This window comes from Monodelphis domestica, chromosome 6 (assembly GCF_027887165.1).
Source record: "Monodelphis domestica isolate mMonDom1 chromosome 6, mMonDom1.pri, whole genome shotgun sequence".
Lineage (NCBI taxonomy): Eukaryota > Metazoa > Chordata > Mammalia > Didelphimorphia > Didelphidae > Monodelphis > Monodelphis domestica.
The window spans coordinates 173,258,963-173,276,884 of record NC_077232.1 but is presented as its reverse complement, the minus strand read 5'-3'; the positions used below and the strand labels follow the sequence as shown (position 1 = coordinate 173,276,884).

Here is a 17,922-nt window from a genome sequence, read left to right as displayed (position 1 = left end):
AGGAGGATAGGCCCCAAACTCCTTAGACACTGATCACATATCTGGATGACCATCTAAAAAATGTCCACTTTTCCAAAACACAAAGTAGATATGGACAGATTGTAGAATTTCTCAAAACTGCCTGAGTTCTGATCTTACCTATCTCTGCTTTGTGTCAACAGGGAGCAGGAGTTGAAGCCGATATCCATAAATCAAATCCTCTGAGCTGAGCCAGAGGGTGCTATAATAAGTAATAAGCTTTTCAGTGAGGTGGGATGACTGAGATTTTGTCACCCAGATCCAAAATGTCTGACCACAACTTTTAGGTTGTACACTAAACATGAAAATGAATATTTCCTGGTTTCAAAGAAACCTGAAAAGACTTGTATGACCTGATATAGGGTGAAGTAAGAAGAATCAGGAGAATTTATTCAGTTATAACATTTTAAAGGTAAACAACTTTGAAAGCCTTAAGCTGCCCCTGATTGGTTATGCATTTTATTTTTTTATTTTTTAAATTAATTTATTTAGTCAATTTAGAACATTATTCCTTGGGTAGAAGAATCACATTGTTTCCCTCCCTTCCCTCCACCCACCCTTCCCACAGCCAACCGTAATTTCATTGGGTATTACATGTGTCCTTGATCAGAACCTGTTTCCCATGTTGTTGGTGTTTGCATTAGGATGTTCATTTAGAGTCTACATCCCCAGCCATATCCCCCTTGACCTATGTATTCAAGCAGTTGTTTTTCTTCTGTGTTTTTACTCCCACAGTTTTTTGGGCTATGCATTTTAAACCAAGGTTTTGTTTTCCTTTAACTAGGGCATAAGATAAAAAACGAGAGAAAATGGATTTTTGGCAAATGAAAATAAGTAAATAAAATAAACAAACAAACAAAAAATAAAATTGAAAAAATGTAAATGATTGTGTAAGGGGACTTGAATCGGAAGATCTCTGTTCCTAAGATAGCATTGAGGAAAGAAGGAACTACTTAACAATCATGGTAAACTAGTGAAGCTCTACCATATCAAAAATTTTTAAAGTCTGAAACAAGGATCCCAATTTGACAAGTGGAGAAAGGAGAGACAAGAAAGTGGAGGAGTCAGAGGGGTAGGAGGAGAACCAGGGGACAGTGGTGTCCTAAAAACCTAGACAGAAGATGAAAGAGTGACCAACAATGTCAAAGGTTTCAGGGAGGTCAAAGGAAAGAGGATTGCGAAAAAGCCATTGGATTTGGCAGCTTAGAGATCACTGGTAACTTTGGAGGGGAATTTCAATGGAAGTCTGAAGTCAGATTTTAAGGAGTTGCAATAGGCTGAGAACGGGCTATAGAGGGAATTCCAGGCATTAACAACAATTTGAGCAAAGGCAAAGGAGGGGGAAATTGAGGGATTTGGGAGAAGAAAGAGTAGCCAGAGAAGGTGACCCTAGATGATGAAGATAGTAGTATTATATAGTGCTTTCAGGTTTTTGTTTTTAATTTGGAAAACTGGAAATAACCTGCTGCTTGGTCTGCTGGCCTCAAACTGCACTAAGACTTTTGGGTCTCCCTGGACAGAATGACTCAGAAGGTCTTATATGTAATGTCATGGAAAAAAAAAATGTTAGATTTGGAGTCAGAGAACTTCAGTTGAGAGTCAAAGAACATGGCCCTGACCTTACAACCTTGGGTTCTCAGGATCTTTGGCATTTGGTCATTGGTTGGTTTTTCCCTCTCCTCTGTTTTGTGTCATCAGGGTGCTAAGTCGGGCAGTGGGTCTCACTTTCCTCACATATAAAATTTAGAGGTTGGACTAGATGACCTTTGACTCTTCTTGCCCTGTCCTTGGGCTCTATGACCAATCACAGACATACTGAATCATATCCCAGAGCCTGTAATGATATTGATTCTATCAAACACCCTCACACCACAGCAAACCAAATCCCCTTTTGCATAGAAGGATGCTCCAGTTACCAAGGTCATAGGTCAAAGGTGACACAAGAGTTTTCAGCACAAAGAGTTTTGCTTTGTCTTGTAGTTCCCAATTAAGGAAAATGTAGTTCAAGGGTTTGTGTAAAGGTCAGTTGTTTGGAACTTAGCATGCTGTTTCCCCTAAAAACAGCTGGATTACCAAGGTAGCAAGGAAAAACCCATTTCATCAGTAATACAGGAGGCCCGTCGATACTAAAGGAACTCCAAATGAAGCATTGTTCTGACATGAAAACACCTTCTAATTTCTGTCACAGGATGACAGCCACATACCTCCACTGATGTGCTTCCCCTGAATACACGTTCCCTGGGGAAGCCAGGCTAGGAGGAATGGAAAGTTCTCAAGGAGGAAATTCTGAAGACACAAAGGAAGCCCATTCTGATCTGGAGAAATGGGATGGTTGCCTAAAGAGACTGATGAAACATAGGAAACAAGCTGCACACATCTCTCTGTTTTATGCCTCAGTTGATAAAACTAATTAACAGGTCATTGAGTCAAATTATCGCTGTTGTTACATCTTAAAAGGAACCTTGTTAAGTCTCCAATTTGCTATTTAGTATCTAGTGCTCATCTTTCTTCCTTTTCCCCTTTCTTCCTCCCTCCCTCCCTCCTTCCCTTCTTTCTTTCTCTTTTTCTTTCTTCCTTTTTCTCTTTCTTCCTTCTCTCTTTCCTCCCTCCCTCCCTTCCTTCCTTTCTTTCTCCTTCTTTCTTTCCTTCCTTCCTCTTCCTCCCCATATTAGTTCCCCCCCACTTTAGTCATTTGTTCTTCCTTGGAAAGAAATCCCTCTCTGTCCTCCTCAATCTTGAGGCTTTCCCTCTGAGATAATCCCCAGTTTATTCTGTGGGTAGGTTGTTGTAATGGAGGGGAAAAGGGATGGAGCTCTCCACCACTGAGTTCAAGACCAGAGTGTGATAAAGATGAAATGGAGCTAAAGAGTGGAGAGAGGGAACAGATAGTCTCTCCCCTCTCCTTCCTCAAAAAAACCGCATTAGCTGTCTTCAGGGTTACTGACTACTTTTCTTCAGAGGCAGGGCTGAAGTAAATCCAGGACTAAACAGGTTCTTGTTTGGGGAGGAGATATAGTTCTTCTCCCCAAAGCTTCTGGTCCCTCTCCCTGAATATTCTGAGCATGAACTAGATCAACAGAACAGCTATTTATTGAGGAACACACAAAGAGTAAGGTAAGGGAGATTGAAGGATAAGGTATTGGGAAAATGGGAAATAGGAAGTCCCTAAAACCTAACAATTGAACCCCTTCTCCCCAAATCCTGCAGGATCAGGCTGTGCTTGCCTGACCCTCTGGGGTCAATTGTGAGAGCTGTCTTGACTTCTCTCTGTCCTAGTTATAATATTGGAGTGCAAAAGCTGCTTTGGAGGGATGCAGAGGAAATCTTCCTGGGGTGGATGGCTTTATATCAAAAGTCCTATCCACTCCTGTTGTCTTTGGCTGGATTCAGGGGGTCTGGATTCCCAGAAGGATGACCAGGGCTCAGAGGTGCTTTCAGAGGAACCTGTCTGAAGGGCTTCCCAAAGAGAAGTGACATTAACTGTCCCGATCTTCTCAGCTCTTCTCTGTTCTTTCTCTGTTCCTCTTGCCCTTCCCCCACTTGTCTTGTTCCTCTGGCAGACAGTCTAAGTTTCCTCTCTTACATTGTTCACCTGTTACCTACTGCATTACACTGTGAGTTCTTCAAGGACAAGGTCCTTTGCCTTCCTTTGTATGCCCAGTAATTAGCCAGTTCCTAGCATATAGTGAGTGATGACTTGTCTTTACACTGATGCCCTCAATCCATTTTCTTTTTCTTAAACTCTTATCTTCTGTCTTAGAATGAATACTGTGTATTGGTTCCAAGGCAGAAGAACAGTAAGGGCTGGGCAATGGGGGTTAAATGGCTTGCCCAGTGTCTGAGGTCAGGTTTGAACCCAGGACCTCCCCTCTCTAGGCCTGAGACTCAATCCATTGAGCCACCCAGCTGCACCCTCCACCCCACCCATCCATTTTTCTAAGGCACAGCAACAATGCAGAGAGTAGAAAGGCGTCTCTCTAACTCTTTACCTTCTCCTCTAGAAGAGAGAACAGCTGATAGTCTGCCCACAGTGTGCAGTTTCTTAGTCACGAAACAAAGACAGACATGATACATTCTGTGCAGGTCACTGCAAGATTGCCCCCGCCTTTCCCCCTGCTGAAGGCAAGTCTTTTAGTCCTCACTTCCCTGCTGCCCATGATGTTAGCTCTCTTAGCTGCTTCTCCTGGAGAAATGCTTTCTATAAGCTAGCTGTTGACCTCAGTTGTTTGCTTTGCTCAAGGCTCAGTGGTTTATATTACTACAGCACTTCAAGAGACTGTAAGTAAAGTATGGTAAAAAAGCACTGGATTTGGAATCATTGGATCTGAGTTTGAATTCAGAATCTGCTATATACTAGATCAGGGGTCCCCAAACTTTTTATACAGGGGGCCAGTTCACTGTCCTTCAGACTTTTGGAGGTCCGGACTATAAAAATAAACAATGAACAAATGCATAGGGATTCTGTCACACCTTGTGCAGGCCCATCACTGCCACCACCATACCGGGCAGCAGTCTACACAGTGCAGAATCCTCTCCTCCAGATCGCAGTTCACCATGCTGACGTCTTCCATTGTGCATCCCCATAATCCTTTGCGCAGTGCCTTGTTCTCAAGGTGCAGCACAAAGGATTATGTCACCAGAAGTAGTACTGTAAGAGAGTGATGCTGTGCTTTGAGGCATAGCCACATACAGGGCTCCTCTCACTGACCACCAATGAAAGAGGTGCCCCTTTTGGAAGTGTGGTGGGGGCCGAATAAATGGCCTCAGGGGGCTGCATGTGGTCCAGGCTGTAGTTTGGGGACCCTTGGACTAGATGCTGGACCAGCTACATAAGCTTGCTGGGGCTTGGTTTTTTCAGCTGCAAAAAGAAGGGGGCTGGTCTAGATGATCTGAGAGCCCCCCCCCTCCAGCCCCTGATTCCATGATTCTAGCCTTTTGTTTACAAAATATTGCCTCAGAAGCCTGGGGACACGGAGTATCATCCATTTGTTTGCAGTGTAGAGCATGGGATAGTGCAGAACACAGGAGTGAATGAAGGAGGCAGGATATCCCTCTGCGGTGAATTATGGCGCCGGGAATAATGGAAGGCTTGGGAATGAGTAACACGGGTGTTTCTTGAAAGGGTTTTTGGGAAAGAACGTTTTATTGTATTTTTAAAATGTAAAAACACTCCGTAACTCTGAGGCAGTACAAAAGCAGGCAGTGGGCAGGCTGTGACCCTCTGGCCATAGCTGCAGTGGAATGTTTGGGAGATGCGGAGAGGGGGAAGGGGGCTGCTCTATTCTGGGCCAAACTAACAGACCAACAGGACCTGCAATGAGAATAAGTAGCACAGCAGAGCCCAATCGAGTGCTCAGGTAGGGAATCAGGAAGACCTGGGTTCAAATGTTGAGTTGGGGCAGGAGAGAGACCAAATGAGTCTTGAGAGGCCTGGCATCTTCCAGGTCCTTGGTGTCTGCTCATTATTCGCCCTCCCTCTTCTCTTTGTGCCATCAGGATGGGCGTGGTGGGCCGTGCATGGATGCTTACGTTTTCAGCCAAAAGTGATAACGAAAGGGCCGCCAGCCTTTCTGAACAGCCCTGGTGGAGCTGACTCCAGACTTCCCATCCCGAAAGAAGGCGGGGCCTGGTCATGGGTATGGCGTGCCGGGCACCTGACAGGCTTAGGAAAGTCACGTGACGTGCTCAGGGCCATCTGGCTATTCCGTGTGAGCGCCAGGAGTCCCACGCTGGCCCTCTCACTCCTGAATCCAGCCCTTTTTTTAACTCCACCAAAGACAATCATGTGGAAAGAAGACCCTCCCAGCCCCAAACTTCTATCCTTCTGAGAGGTGATGGAGAGAAGTCCAGAGCTGACACCACAAGACTTGCCTCTGAGGAGATCCGCCTCCTAGGACCAGGAAATAGCGGACAACTCTGAGGGTCCCTGCTTCCTCTCTTAGTACAACAGCAAAAGACCTGGGATCTCATGGGAAGATCTATCTGCCCCCCCCCCCCAAATGCTCAGCAGAATCTAGAGAGATTTGGAATCAATTATTCACCATTCTTCTCTCTTAAATGCTAACTAACTCCATTTGTTTCATTTAAACTAATAAGGGGGGGAGGGGGTAAGCCAAAAAATTACTAACGAAGGACCCTGATTAATGGCTTTGTTTCAGAAAATAACAGACAAAGTAGTTCAAATATTTGGAGTAAGAACAATCCGAGTCTAAATCTTGCTTCCCTGCTTCTGTCTTTTACTAGCGGTGGGACAAATCATTTCATTTCTCTCAACCTCAGTTTGCTCATCTCTGAAATAGGGATGATAATGGTACTGATCTCACAGGGCTCTTTTAAGAGTCAAATAAGATAACAGAAAGTTCTCCACAAACCTTTAGATACTACATAAATGCTGGCTGTTATTAGTGTATGAACCACATCATTGCTTGATGAGGGGGCAACTGGGTGACTTAGTGGATTGAGAGCCAGGCCTAGAGACTGGAGGTCCTGAGTTCAAATTTGGCCTCAGACACTTCCTTGCTGTGTGACCCTGGGCAAGTCACTTGACACCCATTGCCTAGCCTTTACCACTCTTCTGCCTTGGAACCAATACACAGTATTGGTTCCAAGGCAGAAGGTAAGAGTTTAAAAAAATTATGTCTTGATGAGAAAATTAGAAAGTGTTTTAAATGATTACAAATATTTAAATGATGTCTTAAGTATTATTTCACTACTCAGCTTCTTGGTTTATTAAAACTCTTTTTAGATTATACTCGATTATTTCCTTCAGTTAAGTGGATTTCCTCTGATTAGAGATATACCTAAAAAAGAATGCTTATAATTTGAGAGAGACGTTAGTGACCCTCTTCCCAGATAACTGAGTGCCTCAGGGTTATCTCCCTTTTCTGGACTGTTCATATGAGGTCTCTTTATGCGAAGTCTCGAAGGCATCTTGCCAGGCCAGAAGACGGTTCCCCAATGCCACGCTGCCCAGAGTGTAGTCAGCTTACAGGAACACTGGGCTTCACTTTACCCAAGTCATTAACTGTGTCTATGGGTCCCCAAATGACAATTAAGATTTCCTGAAACTTCCTAGCATTACTAGCAAAATGAATACATTTATTCAACTTTGCTAAAAATAACATTTCCAACATACCAGTGATGATCTTTCTAGACATCCTCAAGGACGGTGGAATGGTCTCTTGAAGTAATATTCCTGGTCACATCCATTTTATTTCTTTTTTAAAATTTGGAAATTTGTATTTAATTAATTAATTTAGAATATTTTTCCATGGTTATAAGTCACATCCATTTTAGAAGGTGTGAATGTATACAACCCAGGGCAGGAGTTTTTTCTGGTCTGATCCAAGTAAGTATCTGCCATCTTCTTTGGTTCCTGCTTGGAAGATGCTAAAGCAGGGGTTCTTGATCCTTGGTGTGTGTCAGAGATCCCATTAACCGTCAGGTAAAGCCCATGGACCCCTTTTCAGAATAATGCTTAAAAATACATAAATGGAGACAGCCGGGTGGCTCAGTGGATTGAGAACTGGCCTCAGACACTTCCTAGCTGTGTGGTCCTGGGCAAGTCACTTAACCCCCATTGCGTAGCCCGTATTGCTCTTCTGCCTTGGAACCAATACACAGTATTGATTCTAAAACAGAAGGTAAGAGATTTTGGTTTCTTTTTTTGATACATGAAATAGGGGCCACTAAGTGGTATAGTGGATAGAGGACCAGTCCTGGAGTTAGGGGGACCTGGGTTCAAATCTGACCTCAGATACTTCCTAGCTATATGACTCTGGGCAAATCACTTAACCTCATTTGCTGGCCTTTGCCCTCGTCTCTGAGTTGTTACTAAGATGGAAAGTAAGGATTTTTAAAAACTATATGAAATAAAATATGAGATCACAAAGGAAGCCAAATACTGAAATATAGTTGTCAAGACAATAAAAACCACAATGACAAATTCAGACTTCCTCTCCAAATACACCGAGATTAAGAACTCTCTACTACTATAGGTTGAGTTTCAGAAAGAGCTGGGTTCAAATCCTTCCTCTAGAAACCAACCTATGTGATAAAGGGCAATTAAAGATTCACAGAGAGAAGCGGATGTATCCCTGTGTCCAAAAAATTCATTTTATTTCCCTCCCGCCCCCCGCACCCTCTTCTCTTCCAAACTTCTCTGCCTCTATTGCAGACACCACCATCCTTCTAATCCCCAAGGTTCATCACCTTAATATTATCTGACTTTCCTGACCTTCTATGTGTCCAAGCATTTATTGCATCTTTATTTTTGACTTTATAACATCTCCCTTATATCTAACCTTTCCTCTCTACTCACACAGATACACCTCAATTTAAATCTTCATATCTCATCTTTCCTAGATTATTGCAACAACCTTCTAGTTACCATCCCTACCTCAAGTATTTCCCCACTCCAGTTCATCCTCCAGTTATTAATTTTTTAAGTATAGATCTGAACATGTGACTTCCCTCTGCATTCAACCCTTGATAACTCCCTATTGTTTTTAGGACAAAATAAAAACCTTCCTATTTAGCCTTACCTTCTGTCTTAGTAGCAATCTTAAGACAGAAGAGTGGTGGGGACTAGGCAATCGGGGTTAAGGGATTTGCCCAGGGTTATACAGCTAGGAAGTTTCTGAGGCCAGATTTGCCTTTCTAGTTTTTAAAGCCCTGCACAGACTTCCTCCAACTTATCTTTCCTCTCTTTTTAGATATTACACTGCCTCCCACACACACTCTCTGCCACACTGGCCCTCTGTCCTTCACACAGAGCACTTCATCTTCTGTCTCCAAACGTCTGAATTGTCTGTCCCTTTGCGTGGAGTGCACATTCTCCTTACACTTTCTTGGTACCCCTAAATGCCGGTGTCCCCCCTCCTAAACTACCTTGAATTTTGCTACTTTTTATATTTTTTTCATAAGTACCCATTTCCCCCATTTGAAAGTGAGCTCTTTGCGGGTAGAGATCACATCCTTCTTTGTTCCTGTAACCCACATGCCTAGCACAGTGTCTGATACATAATGGTGCTTAAGACCTATTTATTAATTTAGTGATTGGAGATATAGGACTGGAAATCAAGGCAGACATTCATGTTAGCCATTGAGGTTTAGGAATCATCTGTATCAAATGTAGAAGACGAGTTCATTAACCATTAAGCTTAAAGAGAAAAGAAGGCTATCCAAGGCAGAGTTTTGGGAGGTTTCTAATAAATCCTCTTTGGTCTGATCACTAGTCATTTCCAGAAACTGGGGCCTGTGGCTCCAACACTCCATCTGGGCTCCATTTCTTAAGATCTAAGAAAGGGAGAGGGATTGGGGGAAGATGGCAGAATAAGATATGAAATGACTGGGCTTTCCCAAATTCCCTCCTAAACAATTTAAAATCATGCCTCCAAGTGAACTTTAGAACGCTGGAAATAATTAAAAGCCAGGTAAAGCAGTTGTCCTCACTAAGACAACTTGAGAGGATATTAGGAGAGAGCTGAGGGGGCAACTGGGTAGCTCAGTGGATTGAGAGTCAGACCTAGAGACAGGAGGTCTTAGGTTCAAATCTGCCCTCAGACACTTCCCAGCTGTGTGACCCTGGGCAAGTCACTTGACCCCCATTGCCTAGCCCTTACCACTCTTCTGCCTTGGAGTCAATACATAGTATTGATTCAGAGAGAGAAGCGAAGATGAGGGGGAAGAGGAAGAAGAGGGGGAGAAGGAGGGGGAGGGGGAGGAAGAGAAGTGACCTTGTGGGGAGAGAGGAGTCTGGCCTGATCGAAGTGCAGATACTGCTAATCAACCAGCAACTAGTGGGGGGGGGCAGCTATGCAGACAGAAGCCTCAGCTGTAGCAGCTCTCACTTGATCGGGGGAAATTGAGGTCAGGGGCCTTCACTTGGCTCTATAAGCAAGGCCCAGAACCTTGACCACACTAGGACCCAAGCTGTGGCTGTGGATAAGGAGGAATGAGTACATGATGGTGAGTGTGGTCACTTCCAGAACTGGATAATTTTAATTATATTAAATAAAAAGTCTTTAAACAAATAAAAGCAGTGTAGCCAAGATTATAAAGAAAGTAGAAAACTGTAGGAAAGAATTTTATAGAGTTTCTCAGATTAAGATCTCATATCTCTCAAAAATTTAGAAAACTTTGTCAAATGTATAAGAATATGGGTCATTTCCCAATTGATAAATAGTCAAAGGGGATGAATAGGCAGTTTTTGGATGAAGAAATCAAAGCTTTATGTAGTCAGATGAAAAACTGTTCTAAATGTATTACTGATTGGAGAAATGCAAACTAAACAACTCTGAAATGTCATTTCACACCTATCAAATTGGCTAAAATGATAGAAGGGGAAAATGACAAATGGCGGGAGGGATATATCACTGTCGGTGGATGTGTGAACTGATCCAACTTTTTGGAGAGCAATCGGGGATTATGGCCAACAAGTTTTAAAATTGTATATACCCTTTGACCCAATCATACCACTCTTAGACCTATTTCCCAGGGTGATGAGGGCCAAAGGAAAAGAACCTGTATGTTTTAAAATATTTAGAGCAGCTCTCTTTGTGGTGCCAAAGAATGGAAACTAAAGGGATACCCATCAAGTGGGGAATAAGTATATGATTGTGATGGAATACTACTTTGCTGTAAGAAAAAGTGAGCAGGTTGATTTTACAAAAGCCGAGAAAGACTTGCATGAAATAATGAAGAGTGAAATGAGCAGAACCAAGAGAATATATGTCTACAGGAATAGCAATATTGTTTGAAAAATAACCGTGAATGTCCACCTCCAGAGAAAAAAACTGATTGGTCTTGTGATATGGTTTCATATCCATACACACACATATATATGTATACATATATATATATATACACATATATATATGTTTCTTTGTCAAATGGTATCTTCTCTAGTGGAGGATGTAGAAGGAGGGAGGAAGAAAGATTTAAATGTATTTAAAATTAAACCAAATTAAATGTATTTGTATTAAAATGTAACCAAAAAAGAAATGAAATGCTTTCTTAAAAAGATCTAAGAGAGGGAAAGGGGTAGACGATTCTGATCTATAGCCCAGAACCAAGGGCATGCATGGTTGGAAAGGGGTGTAGTGGGAATGAAGGACAAGAGATACAATGGGACCCTTGACATATTAAGAGAATCAGTGTTAGGCTGTCTGTGTACTGGGTGAATCAGTTCTGAAAGATTTCCTGAACCTGGCTCAGCTACTTAACATCTGAGTGACCCTGAACCAGTCTCTCCCCATCTCCAGAGACTAGTTTTTTCTTTCATAAAATGGGAATGTTGGACAAGATGACCCTTAAAGTCCCTTTTAGCTTTTCTATAATCTCATGACCTGGGAAAGAATTGCACAGGAAAGGAATGGTGAGATTGTTATCCACATGGTAGAGAGAGTACCTGTGTAAAGGAGACCACAGTGGGATCACATGGTTAGAAGAGACTGTGGGTTCAAATTCCAGCTCTGTGTCTTGTGAACCTGACATTAGGTGTATATTCTTTATCTTTCTAGGCCTTGATTTCCCCACTTGGAAGTTGGCCTAGATGACTTCTCAGAGGGCTTCCAGTTCTAAAACTACGATCAATCGGTCTATAAGTGTTTATTAAACATCCTCTATGTGCCAAGCACTGTACTAGGTGCTGATGACAAAAAAATAATTGAATCGGCTTCTCCCCTCAAGGAGTTCACATTCTATTAGCTCTAAGTAAACAGAGCAAAGCTAATTAATTTTAGGCTTTTTCTCAATAATCAATTCCAATAAACTAGTGAGGAAAATAGAAATCCCAACAAAATCAGATCTTTATTAGTTAAGACTTTTTGTTTAGCAGAAAAGCAAAGTGATAGAGTGGTAGAGAGCAGCCCTTAAGGCTTTGGAAGACCTGAGTTCAAGTCCTGTATATAGTGACTTTAATTTTGGTCTGTATTAGAATTTGATCCTCATTTATATAAAGCATTCTATCATCTAAAGGGAAGTGGCTTGAGTGCCAGACTCATCTTCCTGAATTCAAATCAGACCTCAGGAACTTACTAGCTGTATGACTCTGGACAAGTCACTTAATTCTATTGGCCTCAGTTTCCTCATCTGGAAAATGAGCTGGGAAAGGAAATGACACATTATTCTAGTATTATTGCCAAGAAAAATCCAAACAGGGTGACAAAGATTTGGACACAACTGAACAATAGTCTCCTAATAAGAGGTTGAGAGATATAACAGAGCTAGCCTCCACATCAGGAAGACCTTGTCTAAGTGCTGCCTCTGTCACATCCTGGCTGTGGGATCCCAGACCAGTCACGGAACCTCTCTGTGTTCTAGGCAGCTCTCCAAGATTATACGTTGCAGAATCAGTCCTGACTTGCATTGATTCAGGGAATTTCTTCAAGTCCAGTCTCCATCCCTTTGCCCACTCTGGAGGTGATCCAGCTCCGCCACTAACGAGATATGGCATTAAGCAAATCATTAACGTTCTTAGAGCTTATCTCCGTTTTATCCTGTATATGTCTTATTTGTTCACAAGGGTTTTCATGTCGTCTCCCCCATTAGACTATGAACTGCTTGAAAGCAAGGACAAGCTTTTGCTTTTATTTGTATCTCTAGAACTTAGCACAGTGACTTGCAAATAGTCAGTGCCTAATAAATGATTGCTATTTGACTGACTTAGGGTCCCATTTCCTTTAATCTACAATTTCTGGGACTGAACTAAATGTCCTCTGAGCTCTTATACCTTTCATAAGTTTTCCCTAGAATATGGGGGTTCTGTGGGTCTGGTCCCCCATGTCTTTGGTCCTAGGGCTCATCACCTCACTGCTGATGTGAGATCCGTGGCAATACTCTTCCTTACTCCTTCTGGAGTTTAGTTTTTAGATGGCCCACATTAGTATCCATAGCATTTGATACTTTAGAATAATTAAAAGGAAAAATTGGGAGAGGGGGAGAGGGAAGATGGGGAAGCACAGAAAAGAGTATTGCCCGAAGTTTCACATAATAAGGGAAAGAATTAAGATTCAAACCCAGTTTTTCTAATTTATTGTGTGAAACTTCAGGCACGTTACTTGAGCTCAATGGGCCTCAGTTTCTGTTTCTGTAGAGTGAAGGGGTTAGACCAGATGATCTTGATTTCAGATCTCACAGGTACTGAACCGTAGACAGAGGAGGTTTGAGAATGACAGGCTAGGGGCAAGAAGTGGGGGCAGAGAAACAAAATGGGGGTGATGGGGGTGGGGAGAAGAGCAGAAAAGACGTTTGGTCTAGTGTTACTAATTTGCCAGCCCAAACTGCCTTTTCTGACATTTAGAAATGACCTTTCCTAAGATGGAGTAGAAAGCCTGGGTTTAATTGCATCCTCACTAACCATCCTAGCAAAACCTGCTACTCCCAGGCTCCAAAATGTGAATTTCCCTTGGCCTCTGCTTCTTTTGTTGCCTACTGTATCTGAGTCCAGCCTAGTGGGAGCCTGTTAAGGCCTATAATATGCTATTGCTTCTGAAGCCTCAATAACCTCTGTTTATTGTTTCACCCACATAAAGACTGAAATTGGCTTCCTTTCACTCCTTCCTCTCCCCCATGATGTTTGGAGGTCTGTAGAATGGGAACCCCATCCCTGGATCATTGCTGCTAATTGTCTGGTGCACTTTAGAAAAAGTCTCTTTGAATCTGAGCATTTAGAAAGAAAGTGGAGAAATGTCCACATTAGGAAAGAGCAATCATGTAAAATATTCATAGCTGTTTTCTCTGTTAATTGAAAATAGTAACCCCTCTGCTTGAGATGCAGTCTCCATGATATTTTGATACTACCCCCCCCCACTTCCCATACTCACACATATACAAGACTTTCCTGCAAAATGATGAAAACGAAGTTGGGGTATATATAGGGGTATGCTGATAAATGTTTAACAAACCATATCTGAAAAAAATATCTGCAGGACACACTTTTTATATTTATTCTGCATAATATTTTCTCCATCACTTTTTCTTTGGCCTAGAGCAGACAATCAACAAAACAATAAATAAAGCCCCGATTTGTAGTTTTTGCTGATTTCTGAAGTATAAATAACTAGGCTGAAAATTTAACAATTGGATCTCACCTTAGAGCTGGCTCCAGCACATGACTGGGTTCAAGATCACTGAATCAAAGAATATCAATGTAAGAAAGACCTCAACATAAACTGGGAAGCCCTCTGTGAGCTGATGCCAAGCAGAACCAGGATAATAATTTATACAATGATAATGTTATATGAGAAAAAAACTACTTTACAGATTTCAGAATCCTGCTCAATGCAATGATAAATCTTACACCCAAAAGAATGAAGATGAAACATGCCACTCACCTAGAGAGATGCTATGAATGAGAGAGAAAGAGAGAGAGAGACTTGGATGTAGTCAATATGGGGATTTATTTTGCTGGATGCACATTTGTAACAAAAAGAATTGAAAAGCACAGGACCCCAGTGGTCATTTGTCCAATTACTACCTTAAAAAAGAGCTTCCTGAAGAGCATCACCTACTGGTGGCCATTCAGTCTTCTATTTTTAAAAATTATTATTAACTTTTAGCTTTAAAAGAATGCATACACTTTGATCCAGCAAAACCACTGGTGGGTTTATACCCCAAAGAGATAATAAGGAAAAAGACTTGTACAAAAATATTTATAGCTGTGCTATTTGTGGAGGCAAAAAAATTGGAAAATGAGGGGATGCCCTTCAATTGGGAATGGGTGAACAAATTGTGGTATATGTTGGTGATGGAATACTATTGTGCTAAAAGGAATAATAAAGTGGAGGAATTCCATGTGAACTGGGAGAACCTCAATGAACTGATGCAGAGTGAAAGGAGCAGAACCAGAAGAACATGGTACACAGAAAGTGAAACATTGTGAAACAATGCAATGTAATGAAGTTTGCTACTAGTAACAATGCAATGAACCAGGATACTCCTGAAGGACTTATAGGAAAGAATGCTACCCACATTGAGAGAGAGAACTGTGGGAGTAGAAATGCAAAAGAAAAATATGACATCACTTATCACATGTATATATGGGTATGTGATTTGGGGTTTAGGCTTTTAAAAACTGCTCTATAGCAACAATGAATAATATGGAATAGGTATCAAGTGATAACATTCGTACAACCCAGTGGAATTGCTTATCAGCTCTGGGAGGGGAGAAGAAAGAGAAGAGGGAAATAAAGTGAATCGTGTAAGTATGGAAAAATATTTAAAGATAAAAATTTAAAAAGTATATATTTTAATTATTATTTACTTTTAACACTCTTTTTTTGTAAACTTTAAATTCCAAATCATCTCCCTTTAACCAGCCCTTCTTCCACATCTTGAGAAGGCAAGCAATATAGGGTATTGTGCATGTGAAATCATGTTCAACATATTTCCATTTTAAGCCATGTTGACAAAAATAAAAAGCAAGAAAAATAAAGTTAAAAAAAACTATACTTCAGTTTGTACTCAGTTAATTGGTTCTCTCTCTGAAGGTAGCTAGTCTTTTTCTGTTCATCTAGCCTTGATCTGAAGGTCTCCAAGGAAAAGTGAGCCTAAAACTTCCTAGGCAGCCCATTCCAGTTTTGATAGCTCTCATTCATATGAAGTTTCACCTAACATCAAACCTAAACTCTGCCTCTCTCCAACTTCTACCCATTGCTCCTTGTTCTGCCCTTGGAAACCAAGTAGAACAAGTTGAACCCCTCTTTCATATGACAGATGTTTGTTGGGAGACAGCTGTCACATCTTCTTTCATGCGCCAAGCTTCAATTCCCCAAGCTGGACAGGCTCACTCCCTTCACTGCTCCTCATATGACACCATGATGGGGCCCGTCAGAATCCCAGTTGTTTTCTTCTGAATGACCTCCAGCTTAACAATGTCCTTCCTAAAAAGTAGTGCCCAGAACTGAACCTGATACTCCAGATGCATTATGACCAGGGCAGAGAATGGCAGAATTCTCACCTCCTTATTCCTGGATGTCCTTTCTCTCAATGCAACTGGAAACTAAATAAGCTCATATGTTGGAAACAGTCATTAGAACCCAGATCTTTCTGACTCCAAGTCCAGAATTCTCTCTATTATACCCTGCTTTTCTATCATCATTTTAGTATACGAGGAAGGTAAGGCTCAGAGAGTTACCCATCGTCCCTCAGCAAGTCAGTGGTTGGCATATGATTTATTTGAGCTCTTACCTACTGTGCCATCTTGCCTCTCCATTCATGCTTTACTATACAACAACTGGCATTTTCTATTTTATTGTTTATTTTATAGTCAGAGGCTAAATTCCTTTCTCACTTCTTCTTTTAGAAACGATTAAGAAATCCAACAAATTCAGTAAACCACATGTTGATCTTTCTGTTCCTTTCTCTGCTTTGTAGAAAAGGGATACAGTGTGGTACCATGAAAAATACATTCACTTTAGTACCAGAAGACCTGGATTCAAATCCCAACTCTGTTGCTTTCTGCCAGTGTGACATGATTTTGGACTAGTCATTAAGTTTCCCAGACTTCAGTTTCCTAATCTTTAAAGTTGGTGGGCTGGCCTAGCTGGCCTCCAAACTCCCTCTTAGTTCTAAATCTACAATCCTATCCAGACTTTTACTTTTACTTTTATGTAGGTGGAAGCAGCAAATCCTTATTCTCTTCTACTTCTCAAAAAAAAAAAAGTCTACACAAGATGATTCCTATTTTCCTTTCACTTTCCCAAGAAATCAGAAGGGATATTCTTATTTTCAGCTGAGTGGTTCTGTCCCTTGGCATTGCAAATATCCCACATTGTTCTCCCCTGAGAATTAATTCCCATCTCCCACCCCAAGAGTCACAACCTGGACTACTTGACAAGTACTTTCAAAAATCATTCCACAGGAGAGACAGAGAGAGAGAGAGAGAGAGAGAGAGAGAGAGAGAGAGAGAGATTGCCTAATTTTATTCAAAAGGACTTTGTGATCTTTAATTTACATGGTTTTACCATGCCTCCCCCCTCTGCCCCCCATCATGTATCCCCTACCTGTATCATCTGTCAGAGGAATGTTGGTAAAGGTACTACCTTCCTCCTCCTCCTCCTCTTTGCACGAGTTGTCCATCTTGTTCAAGCCAGTAGATGGAGGAAATGGGGAAAAGGGAGATAGTCATCCCCCCCCCCATACTCAGTGTCCATGTGACACTGCTGGTTCAATCATTAATGAGGGAGTGGAACTAGCAACCTGATGCTACCTGATCCTCCCAGGAACTGCCACAAGGCCTCTGGCCCCAGCGCTGCATCTCTGATGAAAATTGTCAAGGTTCACAGTTAAAGAGTTACAAGCGTCGACCAGAGAGATGCTGAGTAGGCACGTACAGACTTATACATATACTTATGTGCAGAAGGGCTGGGATCCAAAGATGGCTTCTTTAATTAATCAAAAATCCTTTAAATGTCTACTATGTGCCAGGCACTGGGCAGTGAAAGACCAATGAATGAAGGTGTGAGGCACTGAGGGTACAAATGTATGAAGGAATGAGATGGAACAGGACCTGTCTTCAAGAACTTACATTCTTTGGAGGACACAACATGGATGGAGCTAGGCATGTGGACAGAATCCATTTTTTAAAGGCATTTTAGGAAGGGAAGAAACCAGCCACTGGGAGAGGAGAGGGGATTCGGAAAAGCTGCATGTTGAAGTTAAAGCTTGAGCTGAGTCTTAAAGGAAATTGTAGTATATGAGTGTGTCTCTGCATATGTACACACACATGCACAGACATATATACATATATGTGTGTATTTGTGCATATAAAATACGTATATAAAACTTCCTTCGAGACTTGGCTCAAGCTCTATCTTAACACAAAGCTTTTCCTAATCCTCTCTCCTGCCCAATTGCTAGTTTCTTCCCTCCCCAAACTCCTTTGTATTTAAAAAGAATGTT

General features: G+C 41.7%; 1 protein-coding gene across 1 annotated transcript in view; it reads right to left on the bottom strand.

Annotated features, from left to right (window-relative positions):
* SCOC (short coiled-coil protein) overlaps nt 1-17,111 on the bottom strand; it is a 59,627-nt gene extending 42,516 nt beyond the window's left edge. Inside the window, exon 1 of the mRNA XM_007496301.3 lies at nt 17,025-17,111. Within this exon, the coding sequence (XP_007496363.1) occupies nt 17,025-17,100 (76 nt within the window). The 5' untranslated portion in view covers nt 17,101-17,111. The remainder of the gene's footprint in view (nt 1-17,024) is intronic.
* Nucleotides 17,112-17,922: the final 811 nt, after the last annotated feature.